Source organism: Maniola jurtina, chromosome Z (assembly GCF_905333055.1).
Source record: "Maniola jurtina chromosome Z, ilManJurt1.1, whole genome shotgun sequence".
NCBI classification, from domain to species: domain Eukaryota; kingdom Metazoa; phylum Arthropoda; class Insecta; order Lepidoptera; family Nymphalidae; genus Maniola; species Maniola jurtina.
The window spans coordinates 7,228,106-7,242,393 of NC_060058.1; the positions used below are offsets into that span (position 1 = coordinate 7,228,106).

Below are 14,288 nucleotides of genomic sequence, written 5' to 3' on the forward strand. Positions count from 1 at the left end.
ACAAGTAAACATGGTTTTTTGCGTAGAAAGGATGTCAAAACACTTGGAAAACACTACAAATAAGTTAATGTTACAAGTTATTAGAAAATGAAATAAATTGTTCAAGTATATTAACCGTAATATGTATAGGTATCTACTACCTACAGGCAATAGCATCTATAGTCATAATAATCTGCTCAAAGCCCCACCGAACAATAATAGTATTGATAACGGCTTAAATTAGGTATTTGTTTAAAATAATAAATTGTATATTTTATTACATTCCTTGGAAAATATTAATCAGAGTAGATTTGGAAATATTGTGCAATTTTATATTTTCTCAAACGTCTGAATTGTCAGACAATAGTAGATACCTGTAATGGCTTCAATAAAGTATTGTTTGTTTTTATGTTTACTTTACGTTCAATATTATGCTAACCACTAGTCATTATACATATTTGAGAACTAAGTTCGTTTACATATGAAGAGCTAAAGCACTCACGATACCTACTTTTAGCATCGGCGACATCGAAATCACGCATTTTTACAATAACTCCGATGCTTTGGGTGAATTGTATGGTATGCAAGAGCTTCACTAAATTGCAGCGACGCGTTCGAATGTGTGCATGTTTATCGTGCAGTTGTTGTATAGCTTCCCATACCAATGATCTAATTACCAATCGCTGCGGCTAATCTCGTATGTGCTTTGACCCATCATTATTCATGGTTGTTTGCAACAACTCACGATAGCACAACCATCAGATAAACTAACGGATTTCCACATTTTGACAGATTCCCAATACAAAAACTGTCATAACGTCAATTTATTCTTTAGCTAAAGTTTATCTGGAGGTGGTGAAACAGGCTCTGAGTATTTTAAATTTAATTTATTAGATACTGACGAGCAATGATCTAAAAATTATGGATATTTAAAATTGGCACATATTTTATAAATTCCCCATTTATCGAAGGCTTTGTATTTTAAAAATATTATCACGTATCGAAACACCTGTAATTAGAATTATATTGTACCTACCTAATTACCGTAAGTTTTAGCCACTCTGCCGTTAACAGAAAAAATTATGTGATAATGCAATGTATGTAGCTATATAACAGTTTTGTAGATTTGCAAGATCCATTGCAAACAGTATAATTATACCTATTTTACTATTTAAGATTTACCTATTTAAATAAATACAAGCAACGATTTTCACTATCATGTTTCATCCTACTTTACATAGTGGAATTCAATATGCATTACAATTTAAACACAGCTTTATTCTTTGCAAAATATAATATCTATTGTGGGCTTATGTGTAACCGTTTACTGTGGATCAAAGTTAAGAAGTCTGACGTGAAATATCAAAAGCTGCCTATTAAGAACCTTCTTCCAATAGTCGGTTAAAATGACTTTACTCTCATATTATCTTTTCTGCAAAATTCTTTTTAGGAAATGTCATCTAATCTACCGGCCTAAGATGCCTATTCGCCTATTGTAGCCTTACACCCGGTGTCCACCTAAGCGGAGAGGAGAGATGTGTACACTCAATCAATGAGAATTTTTAAAAGATGACATGATAATTTTTTCGCATCATCTGTTATGAATCTGATTGGTCGACTGAACACATCTCCCCTCCTCTCTACTTAGGTGGAAACTGGGTCTTAGCCTATTCATTCTGTTATTATTAGTTATTGATTCCTGATGTTGCGATATTTTAATACCTAACTGAAAATGCTGTACAGCATGCAACAGCAAATTAGCCCAATTATATTATGTTTCGATCCATCGAACCTGAAAAATGTCCAGATATTAATCGCCGAAATGTAATGGCTTAGCTTTCAATTTGGAAAACAAATTATGGCACCATTCCTTGTATTATTATGAAATTTATTACTGTTGTTCGGAAAATGGCAAAATATTGGTTATTTAGTCTTAGAGTTTATTTTAATGTGTATATTGTTAGCAAAATTGTTTAATGTATGTACTTACCATATTATCATTTTAAATATTTATATTATTAATTATTAAAGTGCATGAGCATTTAAATATACGTCTTTTTCTTGTTATTTGGATTACAGTCCAATGCAATTTTTTTTAATTTTATTACTACTGGTAGTAGAATTGATAGTAGGTACCATAAAGTGAAGGAACCTAACTTGAAAAATTCAACTTAATATAGGCTTTCTAGTTCTTGAGATTTCATGTAAAGTGGTAGTTCAATAGTGGTATAACTTTAATATAAACTCTCCTCTTTACTATAAACTCTCCAAATAATACAATTTTTATGTTTTTGGTAATTAGTTTATTAATAATATTTCAAACCATTTCTAAACATAAGCTTAATTATATGAAACTTGGTGATGCTAGGTGGATCAAGGTTTTGAAAATCCCATGGGAATTTTTTCCAGGTTAAAATGTAGCCTATGTTCATCCCCAGTATACAAAGTAACTCTATACCAAATTTCGTCAAAATCAGTTGAGCAGATGAGCCGTGAAAAGCTAGCAGACAGACAGATACACTTTCGCATCTATAATATTAGTATGGAAGTATGGATTAGGTGACATCATAATAGCTGTAATTTATCATTTTCAATTGCTTTACATAAATCTTTCAAACTTGGGTACACATTTTTAGAATATGGCAATTTTATATTCTTATTTGTGATAAGTAAAGCATGCCATCCTATTGCTTTTGCTCCATTGTAGTCATTTTCTAGATCATCTCCTATGTGAAGACATTGCTGTGAAGATAATATGTTATTGCCGTAATAAACCTGAGCATATTCAAAGATCTTTTTATCAGGTTTACATACACCCACTTCATAGGAGGTTAATACAAAGTCAAAGCAGCTATGAATTTTCATATTAATAAGTATATCATGTAGACGAGGATCAAAATTAGATATAACTCCCACAATAATTCCTGATTTCTTGAATAATTTGATCAAGTCTGTACCACCATCTGCTACTTTCCAACACTTTGGAGTTTTGAAATCTTCAATAAGTTGTTGGGAAATATCATTGATTTTCTCAGTAGGCAAACGTCCCTGAAAGGTCATTTCAATGACCCGACTCCACCAATTGTTCCAGGAAATACTATTTTTCCCAAAATTGGGATGTTGTTTTGATAGATCTTTATAACTGATAAGTAGTTGGTTTTTTAAATCAACACCTGTACCTTTAAAACCGTGACTCCGTGCTACAGAGGCATAGTAATCGTATGGAGGTATACGAAACCTTAATAAAGTGTTTGTAACATCGAATGTAATTAATTTGATCCCATGTAAAGACATAATAATTAAGAATATAAACACTGCATGCGTTTCAGGCTAGTTTCAAATTGTAAGCATTTAGAAATTTTGAAAAATTATAAGGTACAGCAAACAGCTTAGGCCAAATGAATAAAGCCACCGAGCTTGTTTGACATTGGTGGCTTATATACATTGTTGCGTCACTGAGTGACAATATAACGATCTTTCGTAAAAAACCTTCAATGGATTAAAAACAAATGTCAAATGAGCTCACCTTTGTACAGCTGTTCAAGGTTATTAGTCACTTACCTACAGTCCGTGCCAAGAGAGCCTTGTCGGACTATATCATATTATCTGTTATTATATAGTCTAATTACTCTATGGTTATCACATATAACCATTGACAACCTGCTTCTAGGACTTTGTCTGTGTTGGTGTTAGCTGGCGGGCGTGCTCTGCCTTTTTTTGCCGTTTTTTGTTAAAACTGACTGGAAAGCGCTCTATGGGGGTGCCGTGCGTATGTCAGCGAGCGCTGGCACAGACGGGGTCCATACTTGTATAGTTTCCCTAATTTGTTACAAATGACTACAAACTTGACATTGGCTAATCTTTGTAAAGCCAGACGAGAGAGAAAAAAAAAAGAAACTGCTTCTAAATGTTTCCAGCCCTGCTTGTCAGTGAAGTAGATAATCTATGGTGACCAGTGTCAGTGTCAAAGATTGACAAGTGATAATTACACAAAAAAAAGTTCGACATCAAAACCAACAAAACAAAATATTAAAGTTAAAGTTCGGGGTTTATAAAAAGCGTATTTATTGTACAAATTTATAATTCAACAACTAAGATAGTATTACTTATTAAGTTATATTACAAGTAAAATGGTTTACGTAAAAGGAGGTAATATCTTAATCTTTTTATATTATCAATTATTATAAATATCCATTAGCTTTAGGCCACGTCATTTTACTACCTAGGTCATATGTGTGGGTTTATAAACAGAAGCTCAATAGATTAAAAGGTTTAACGTGATCAAATTTATAAGTTTGCCATGGAGGCTCTGGGGCCATGGAGTCGGTGCTAAAAAATTCTAACTGTGGCATAACTTTGTCATAGCACAAATGTTGGATTCAAAACCTTGTATGACTGTCTACCTATCTTTTCCTTTGTGTTGTAAATACAGTAACCTCTGGGAACACCCACAAAACACCACATTTATGCAAAACTATTTTATAGTAATATTGTCAATAAATAAAATGGAAATTAAGTTCCACCTATTAAACAATCTAAAGGAGAAGTTGGCTATTTTATTAATCAATTGAGACTTCATATGGAACATACTGGAACATAATATTAAACACATTTTTGTTGCATGCTTTTTTGACTGTACCAATGGCACTTAAACCACAATAATTTAAAAGCATCATTATTTTATTAAGTTCAAATCTGCGCTCTGTGTCATATTGCTCATTGCTGAAGGCCGGGGTCTCTTTTGGATTTTAGTTTTATTTTTAATTGAAATTGTGTCTTTATATGCTGCTTAAAATCATAAAAATATAGTACTGAATAGAAGTTTATATTTGTGTTTCAGATGGCACAGTGGTTGAACATCATCCATTCAGTATTTTTGGTTGGTTTTGGGGAATTGTAAACTTCTGCTACTTGCTGTAAGTAATATATTTTAATAGACTAACATTATGACCATGACTTCAAACTATAATATTAAAATATTTTTCTGTGAGTAAAAGTAGCCTCTGTCGTACAGAATGCGAGAAAGTTTTACGGACTAGTTATATAAAACCGGCCAAGTGTGAGTCAGACTCGTGCACTGAGAGTTCCTTACTCGGGCATTTTCTCCAACATTTTGCACGATAAATCAAAAACACATAAAAATAAATGAAAATCTATTTTAAAATGTACAAGTAAAGCCCTTTCATATGATACCCCACTTGTTATAGTTATCTTACTTTGAAAATTGAAACACATTTTTTTTTAATGATGTAATTTCACACAAATTCGTAGTTTTCGGATTTATTCCTTTACTTGTGCTATAAGACCTACCTACCTACCAAATAACATAATTCTAGGTCAACGGGAAGTACCCTATAGGTTTTCTTGACAGACACGATGGACGGAGGAATGGACAGACAGACAGACAGACAACAAAGGTATGGAACCCTAAAAAACGCTCAAATGCGCCCAGTGCGGGACTTTCAAGCACTTACTAATATGAAATATTGTATTAACATAGTTTTTTAAACAAACAATTGATTTAATAACAGCAGCGCTTATTTATATAATTTTAGTAAGAGTCTGCAACACAGCACATTGTGTAAGCCTCAAGTGCGTGCTATAACTAGTTCCTTAAGCCAAGTAACTGAAGTGGTTTTAATAACTTTAATCCTTTCCATTTTCTTGTTCAGACATTTTTTATAGTTATGTAGATTTTACAGTTATAACTTGAACTCTATATGTATATACAAAAATATACATATTATGTAATACTGCATAAAGCAAGTGTCTCAAATATTATATATTTTATTCATAGATTTATTTTATCTAGATCAATCTAAAATCCTGGGATCCTACGAAAATGTTGAAAATATTACCATATACACTATCACACACCACTATACAGATCATTGACCTAAAGTTGCCCTACTTACTGTGATAACTAATATCACAGTACCCAGGGCTGTGTGATGCAATAAAAATAAATTATTATATTTGCTGTTTTAATAACTTGTATGTTATGTCTTCTCCTAAACTTGAGGTATTAATATTATACCTATTTGATCACTGGTTATCACTGCAAATAAAACAAATTGAAGGGTGTAGAATATCTTTGTAGATTTTGTTTTCATCATCATGATCAACCCATCGCCGTCTCACTACCGAGCACTGATATTTTATGTACTTATTGAAAATGTATGTAAAGATAGTAAATTTTGCACGCCATGTCATGGCAGATTGTGATACGTACCTACTTAAAATTTATGTAACATCTTTTTTACTTACAATCTTGCAATAAATGAAATACTAATACTAATACTGGTCTCCTCTCAGATTAAAAAAGTTTGGCCATAGTCTACCATAGTGACTCAACTTCACAGACGTTTGAGAACATTAAGGAGAACTCTCAGGCATAGGTGCCTCATGCAGGTATCCTCAGGATATTCCTCAGGAATTTTATCGATGTGTTCATGAAAGTTGTAGTATTGTACTTATACTGAATATTGTAAAGAAGCTGATAAGCTGATAATAATTTGTACTATTTGTTTAGTTTCAGGACCCTGGTCGACCCAAATTACAACAAGCATGGTGATAAATATGTAAGAGATTTCCGTCCACCTGGCAGTGGGTAAGTATCTGTTATCTTGTGTAAAAACAAGTCAACCCATTGACTACTATTTGAATCCTGTGGACACTATGATAGAGAAACTGAATTATTAATATATAAATGATATCATCTCCATAATTGGCTCTATTGCAATGCAACTTGCATCTCACCTATAGTATGTTGATGGTACTATGCCTAAAACCTTCACGCAAAGGCCAACAACATCTGTACAAAGTTTTCTTTTCACTTTTCAATTCAATCAGATAAAGCATGCGAGAACGTATAGCTAAACAAATGACAGAAATACATACAATATAATTTCAATGTATGGGTAAGTCCTAAAAATGATAGCTGTGACCCATATATATGACTTATAAAAAAACATGTTTATCAATAACATTATATTTTAGCAATAATTAGCTGATGTGAAACAGATTATGTTGAGATTGAGAATCATTAAACAGCTGAATTTGTCGGAGTAACAACTTTGACATTACACCTTGCTAAAACTCCTATATTATATTATCACATTTTGTAACAGTAAGAATACCTTCAAAAATTTATAGGACATCTTAGTTTTACTTGTTTGGTTATTGTTAATATTATTTAATATTTTCAGACCACCAAAACCACCATCGAGAAAATTTGGAGGATTTGGACCTTCCAGCAATGGGCCCCCGCCACCACCAATGGGTGGTTGCGGCTGTGGATAGCTTATGATACCAAATAGCTGCTAGACGATGACGCAGAAGTCTGAAACTTCAACATCATAATTTTAATAGTAACATAATAGTTTATAGCACTAATATCAAGTTTAGATTATTTTAACCTATTCATTTTATGATTTGTAATAATTAACTATGTAGTTCTATTTTCACAATAATTTTACTTATTTAAATTACTTTTTAATGGTTTTATTTTATAGTCAGGACTAATAATGAAATAAATACTGACTCAGACTTAGTTGTGGGTAATAAATATAATGAAATAATAGTACCTACTATTTGTTCAAGGAATAATGAAATCAATATCATATTTAAAATAGTAACAATAGCTATTACATTTAAGTATTGATATGATTATTCTATAATACGATTAGGTAATCTCATTTTAGTTTGTATTTTGTCAAAAGATTATTATACTTCCCTTTTAAACTATGGTAATCATATGCAGTTAACCTATCTTAAATTTAATAAAAAAAATATAAGCACATAGTTTATCTGTAAACGAATTGAAATTGAGAAAAATGTAGTTAAATCCTTAGATTATTCAAATCATAACTTACATTCTTGTTTTGTCGATAATAACATGTAAACAATATCTAAATTATCGAAGTTATATTAAGTATCGAGATATCATACTGTGAAAATGCACTTGATTTTTCTTCTCTTGTAATGTATGAGTAGTTGTGACATTGTAAACGGATGAGTAAATAATTGTGCTTAGCTTTGATGTAAGATGAGGGAACTGCGCTCCTGATTATTTAATATAAATATGTAACCAAATAAATCTGTTTTTTATTGTTTTAAACAACATTAACATAAAACATACCCAATTGCCTAATACAATTAGTCAATTGTTTAGTTAATAGGTAAATAAAGATTAGTTAGTTAAAATATCAACTCTGACATTATCATCAATCTTGATTTAACTACTGATTACTCAATGAGACCAAACCACCTAGTAGGGACATGGTTAAGGGTCGAAGAGGACGTTTTAGCGTTATAACCTTGTAACACTTCGCTGGGATGAAAATTAGTATACCTTTAATAGCTTATGTTACTTCTGAAGTAAATAACTTTCTAATAGTGAAAGAATGATTAAAATCGGTTCAGTAGTTTCAGAGTTTATCGCTTACAAACAAACAAAAATCTTTCCTTTTTATAATATTAGTACTTATACAAAATGCTAACAGAGAGCTTTGCAGATAGGAATGGAATTTATTGAGGTTTTTATTCAACTCCATACTTAACCGGGATAACTCGCTAACTCGGTGAAACTCAACGTTGGTTTGTCCTACATTGCTGCTTCACTAAGCGATAATCAATAATTATACAATTAATATTTTATACCAATAGCAACGCTTCAATGGATTAAAAATAAATGTCCAATAAGCTTGCGATGGCTTTCACTAACGATTACTGAGTTAGCGAATTACCCAGCACTGAATAGGGTTGCAATCTGAGCAAAAAAATAAAACCACATGGTGAATTAAGCAATTAATATATTATATTGAATCAACATTATTTTCCTTTAGTACCTAGGAAATAAATAAGTAGGTATAGGTAACGAAGCTGTAGTAATCAGATAAATCAAAACTAATGTCCTAAAATGCTTAGTAAGTAAATTCAAATAATTTATTTGTAGGGCCTACGATAACTGTATTTTTTGGAAAATATAATAAATAAATAGATTTGAAAGAATCAACTTGTGATTCGTATAGGTGTAACTTTGGATTTAAAAAACAGAATAATAAATAATTTTTCTTGTATTTTTTGCGATTTGGAAAAATATATTGCTTAACTTATATTATTATATAGGGTTCCTATGTGTCTGCTTACCAACCCGTTTGTCTGACAGCTTGTCCTACCTCACGAAATTAGACATATTTACGTTTCTACATTATTTAGTAGGTAGGTAGGTAGGCTACTTCCAAAGTACGTTTCTAAATGAATTTCCATACAAATGAGTAGATATATTTTCTTATATGGGGTAGATTCACCATACTATGTATAATAACAGGTAAATATTTCGAGGCAAAGCAGGGGAGATTTTCTTCTTTAATATTTACTCTAATTTCTACAAGTAATAATTTAATATTATAACTAATAAATACCTAATTATTTGATTGTAACACTAGGGAAAACGACAATAATTATAATTATCTACTATTCTCTAAAAGCTCCTAAGTATTATTCCATTTACTATTTTAAATCATGATTAGGTATTATTGTTAAATCCACGCACTTTTAATAGATTAGATTATACTTTTTCTAACATTGAAAATCTTATTGGCAAAACGGCTACAGGCTCCGAAGAGTTTGGTTTGTTGATATAAATACTCCAAGTCATCTTGTCCAACTCGAAAACACCTGTAAAAGTAAATAAATAAAATTCACTATTATTGTATTCCATAAAGAGATGTACACCTTAACAAGTGTAAATTAAAAATTTATAACACCCCCGACAGGCGACAAGTGAAGGTTATAGTAACTAGAAAAGAGCTGATAACTTTCAAACGGCTGAACCGATTTTCTTGGATTATAGCTACGAACACTCTCGATTAAGCCACCTTTCAAACAAAAAAAACTAAATTAAAATCGGTTCATTAGTTTAGGAGCTACGATGCTACAGACAGATACACAGATGCACACGTCAAACTTATAACACCCCTCTCGTTGGGGGTTAATAAAATAAGTAACTACGCGACAGATTGAGCCCAGCCCCCGCGCTAAACCGATGTGGGATAGTGACCCAAAAAGAGGGGGTGTTATAAGTTTGACGAGTGTATCTGTGTATCTATCTGTGGCATCGTAGCTCCTAAACGAATGAACCGATTTTAATTTAGTTGTTATTGTTTGAAAGGTGGCTTGATCGAGAGTGTTCTTAGCTATTATCCAAGAAAATCGGTTCAGCCGTTTCAAAGTTATCAGCTCTTTTCTAGTTACTGTATTAGTGTGTTATAAATTTTTAATTTACACTTGTTCATTGTGAATTCAGCAATTGCTTGATATTTTTGAAGTATCTACTGGTTTAAAAATTTCCAAACTGTTTCAAAAGCAATAGTGGGATCACAGTTACGCTGGCCTTACGCGATCAAGTTTACCGGTCAAGTTTGCAGCGAACTTCGAGCGGCGTCAAGCAAACTTGACGTGCATGATGGCTTTAAGAGGGCTCTCTCCGTCACTCGTTTCATACAATCGTAGTTCCAATTTCATTTGAATATTTAGCAACCAAAGTCCATGAAATTTTGCAGACATATTCTAGAAACTAATATCTATGTCTGTGGTTTTCCAGATTTCTGTTAAAATATTCGGATTCAAAGTTACGCGGGCTTAAAAATTTTCATACAAATTTTTGAGCCCCTGTAATTTTAAAATTACATATTTTTAGAAAAATCTAAAACACCACAGACACAGATATTATTTTCTAGAGTATGTCTGCGAAATTTCATGGACTTTGGTTACTTAATATTCAAATGAAATTGGAACTACGATTGTATGAAACGAGTGACGGAGAGAGCCCTGTTGAGTTGAGGCATCATACACGTCGGTGTATGGCTATCAGTTGTCTGGACGCCGCTGCAAACTTGACTTGATCGTGTATAGCCAGTGTACCTAACCGTTTTGATTGAGAGTCAAGTCTTTGCACTGCTGTATCAATTTAACGTTAAAACATTTAATGAAAAACCTACCCGCAGCAATTGTCTTGATAATAGAATCCTTTTTCTCTTGAAATACTTGGAAGTCAGTGCCGCTTGTATCAGATATGATATCCTTGATGTCTTTTTGATTTTGGGGCGGCTGGTGCGCATGAATGGCCTTAAGACGGGCGGTGCTGCTATCTATGATTGGTCCTATAACTTCTTTCACCTTGATCCTTTGGTATCTGTTAACAAATAAACCAAATATCATAATACTATGTGACCAGGTGTGATTTCTGTGGTCTGAGGCTTTATGTAAAGTCTGTTCGCTAACATGGCATCGCTACACTCGCAAGCGCACTTATTATTTTGCTTTTTTTTATTAATTTTTACCATGTTTGTAAAATAAATGTTTTCTAGTCTAAGAATAAATTAATAGAATACTATATTATTCTAATGGTTATTGTAATAAAATACAAATATAAATAATGAACACAAGTTAGGTAGCGACACTATGTCATTAAGAGCACACTTGAGCATTTCTAAAAGTTAACTGGGCGTAAATCTGTCATCATTGATGGGATTGGGATGGAAGATTTTTGCCCCAACTTATAGAGTTCCACACAAAGCGTAAATTTCATGTACTCATAATTAAATATCAAATATCGATAATAATGACAGATTTACCTCGTCATCGAACAAGTTAAAAAGTTACATTACAGCTAGTAATAGCTCTTCTAGTATAAATATTTTATCTGAAACAAAAAGACCCAAGACGGGTTTGAGTTTAGGCTTTTAGAGCTACTTACATGTTCGTATGCACCAATGGCTCATCAGCAAAGCCTTGTATGTTAACGAGAGACTTGTCACCCGTCAGGTCGGGCGCTACCTCTGCATTGTAGATCTTTCTATCGCAGGTCTTATCCGTCCAAATCATGTTAAGAGAGAAGCCATTTCCGATACCAAGTCCTTCATCGCGTAGGACCCTTTCAGCCTCAGCGAAGTTCTTGGATGCTAATAGAGCTCGTGTGATGAAAGTTCTTGCTGGAAAAAGATGCAAAGCTTACTGTATAAAATTTTTAAGCCACCTGATGCAATGGTGAGCGCTGCCTCAGAATCTTATTACTAGGAGGTCGGTATGAAGCCTAGCAGAAACTGATTAGCGGTACCAATTTCATAGGTAAAAACTGCCATACTCTAGATACATAAGACTGCAATATCATTGTAAAACCGCAGCCAGGAGCTCCTGGCTATTTCAAAGCCTCAATAGCTCAACGGTTGAGGAGAAGACTGAATTCCGAAAGGTCGGTGGTTCAAACCTCACCCGTTGCACTATTGCTTTACCAACTCCTAGCACAAGTTATATGAAATCTAGGAAAGGAATTATACACCTGTCTGTTCACTACAAAACACGGATCTCCTCTCAGAATGAGAAGGAAAGGAATACTCACGCGTATTTCCAGGCTTCAAAATCAATGGGCTGAGAGTGTTGATGGAGAATACTAAGCCATTTTCATTGTACCCCATTGTGTATCCAGGCATATGACCGGCGTAGCAAAGTGACGCAAATCTTTCTTCAACGGCCTACAATCAAAATTATTTTCTATAATTATCATTCAAAATTAACATCTATCTTTGAGGTCTTGCCTGAAGATCTGTTCGATAGTTGACTCAGACTGTAGCTAAGGCAGAGCTCTATTCAATTGATGCCTAACGGATGTTCGAATAGAACGGGTAGATACAGCTTTATAATAAAAAATGTTTAGAGAAAATCGATGAATGAACAAAATTAAAGTCAAAATCAAATCATTTCTTCAAAGAAGGTATCATTGTATACGTTTTGACTGTTAATTGTTGTTTGTAAGAAAATTATGTAATGGTGATCATTATTTAAGTACGTGAACTTAAAACTAAAGTTACGACGATTCCAAACGCCCAGGCACACACCAAACGCAATAGACGAGGGTATTTTCAAAGACATACTAACCCCTCTCTCCCTATCTTCTGGTGTCGGTATGATATGTGCAGACATAATGTAGAAATGGTTAAGTGTTTCGCTAAAAGCGTCTTCAGTGTGTCCAAGAACAGCCTGTAACAGAAAAATCCTAAGTTAAGAACAATTTAATAAATAAATAAAGCGTAATATAGGTGGCCTACAATGATCTCAAATCACACACTAGCACATACCTACCCATTATATTCTTACTAATTATTCTTTATTTGGTTGATTCATTTTACCATAAGTTGAAGCTATTCACGGTTTGACAATAAACTACAGATAAGAGAAATAAGGTTAGTAGGCAAATAGAACAAATGTATTCCCAAGTATAATATTATGTTCACACGTCAACGCTCGGACGTTAAAAAAGCTTTCGTGTAAATGAGGTCTTAGATAGAGCTTTAACTTATGCGTTTTCTGGTACGCACTTGACTTTTATAATAGAAATGTATGATTGGAGCTGCTCAGCTGTGATAACTAAGTAGAACTTCTGTGACTTTCGCCCTGTATTTGAATCTAATAGGTTTTCATAGTAAACCACGCGCGATCATTTTACGCTACATTGAACGGTTACAATTAGACACGTCCGTCGTCGTTAGGTAGGTACGTACTCGTTACGGTTCGAGTGTGAAACTAATTGATTCTCCAATACGACAGTTTGGCATCACTTAATTAGTGTGACGAGTTTGCTCCTTTGTATCAAATTGACGATCGACAAGGCGCAAAGGTAAGGGCTTTCGTCTTTATAAGCAGTTCACGTGTTCCATTCCGGACAGATTAAATTTAGGAAATTATAATTTGTAGATTAGGTACTTTAGATTTAGTCTACTAGGTGGGAGATACATAGCTATGGTATAACTCACACATAATACTTATCATGATACTTATTATGATAAGTATTTATTTAATAAAGACCACTAAAATAACGTCGTATCCAGGCATTAATTTTATGGAGACTATGTCAGGGTTAAATTTTTAACAGGACTGGATAACTATAGAAAAAAAATTAGTTGACTTGACGCCGTACCTGATCAGTGAAACTTTACTTTATGACGGTAAGTAAAATAGAGCTCTGTAGGAAACAGGAGCGCAAGCGCAGCAAGCGCATTTTTTTTTTGTTTTAGTGCTGAAAAAATTTAAAGCTATTTAACGGAAAAGAGCTAGCCATGACAAAATATTGTTTTAAAAACACATTTGAATGAGAAAAGTAAAGTGAAATTCAATTCATATCCATACATTGGTTATACAGTGAATGTGTATGTGTGTCTGTCTATTCTTTTCATGGCCCTTTTAAAAAAAACTGAAACGAGTTTACAGACTTATCTAGCAACCCCACTTCCTACGGCTTTGCCCACTAC

At 33.2% G+C, this 14,288-nt stretch overlaps 3 protein-coding genes across 5 annotated transcripts in view; 1 reads left to right on the forward strand and 2 right to left on the reverse strand.

Annotated features, from left to right (window-relative positions):
* Window positions 1–2,265: 2,265 nt before the first annotated feature.
* On the reverse strand, window positions 2,266–3,498 carry LOC123880089 (rhythmically expressed gene 2 protein-like). Its single transcript, XM_045927998.1, has one exon. The coding sequence runs from the start codon at window positions 3,271–3,273 to the stop codon at window positions 2,545–2,547; it is 729 nt and encodes a 242-aa protein (XP_045783954.1). The 5' UTR covers window positions 3,274–3,498; the 3' UTR covers window positions 2,266–2,544.
* A 443-nt stretch (window positions 3,499–3,941) lies between these two features.
* On the forward strand, window positions 3,942–8,077 carry LOC123880092 (selenoprotein K-like). The gene is made up of 4 exons (XM_045928004.1): window positions 3,942–4,128; window positions 4,820–4,895; window positions 6,512–6,589; window positions 7,188–8,077. Exons 1-4 carry the CDS (start codon window positions 4,110–4,112, stop codon window positions 7,279–7,281), a joined length of 267 nt encoding a protein of 88 aa, XP_045783960.1. The 5' UTR covers window positions 3,942–4,109; the 3' UTR covers window positions 7,282–8,077.
* Window positions 8,078–8,775: 698 nt separating this feature from the next.
* LOC123880083 overlaps window positions 8,776–14,288 on the reverse strand; it is an 81,066-nt gene continuing 75,553 nt past the window's right edge. For all 3 annotated transcript variants that reach the window (XM_045927990.1, XM_045927988.1, XM_045927989.1), the window contains exons 5-9: window positions 12,919–13,020; window positions 12,383–12,515; window positions 11,741–11,975; window positions 10,983–11,176; window positions 8,776–9,660 (exon numbers count right to left, since the gene is read on the reverse strand). In XM_045927990.1, coding sequence (XP_045783946.1) covers window positions 9,551–9,660; window positions 10,983–11,176; window positions 11,741–11,975; window positions 12,383–12,515; window positions 12,919–13,020 — 774 coding nt within the window. In that variant the 3' untranslated portion in view covers window positions 8,776–9,550. The remainder of the gene's footprint in view (window positions 9,661–10,982; window positions 11,177–11,740; window positions 11,976–12,382; window positions 12,516–12,918; window positions 13,021–14,288) is intronic.

What these genes read in the sequence shown, in the direction of transcription:
- LOC123880089 (XM_045927998.1), bottom strand. Translation starts at nt 3,273, where the DNA reads ATGTCTTTACATGGGATCAAATTAATTACATTCGATGTTACAAACACT.
- LOC123880092 (XM_045928004.1), top strand. An exon ending in GTAAACTTCTGCTACTTGCT is followed by an intron (nt 4,896 to 6,511) that starts GTAAGTAATATA and finishes CTATTTGTTTAG; the next exon opens with TTTCAGGACCCTGGTCGACC. An exon ending in TTCCGTCCACCTGGCAGTGG is followed by an intron (nt 6,590 to 7,187) that starts GTAAGTATCTGT and finishes TAATATTTTCAG; the next exon opens with ACCACCAAAACCACCATCGA.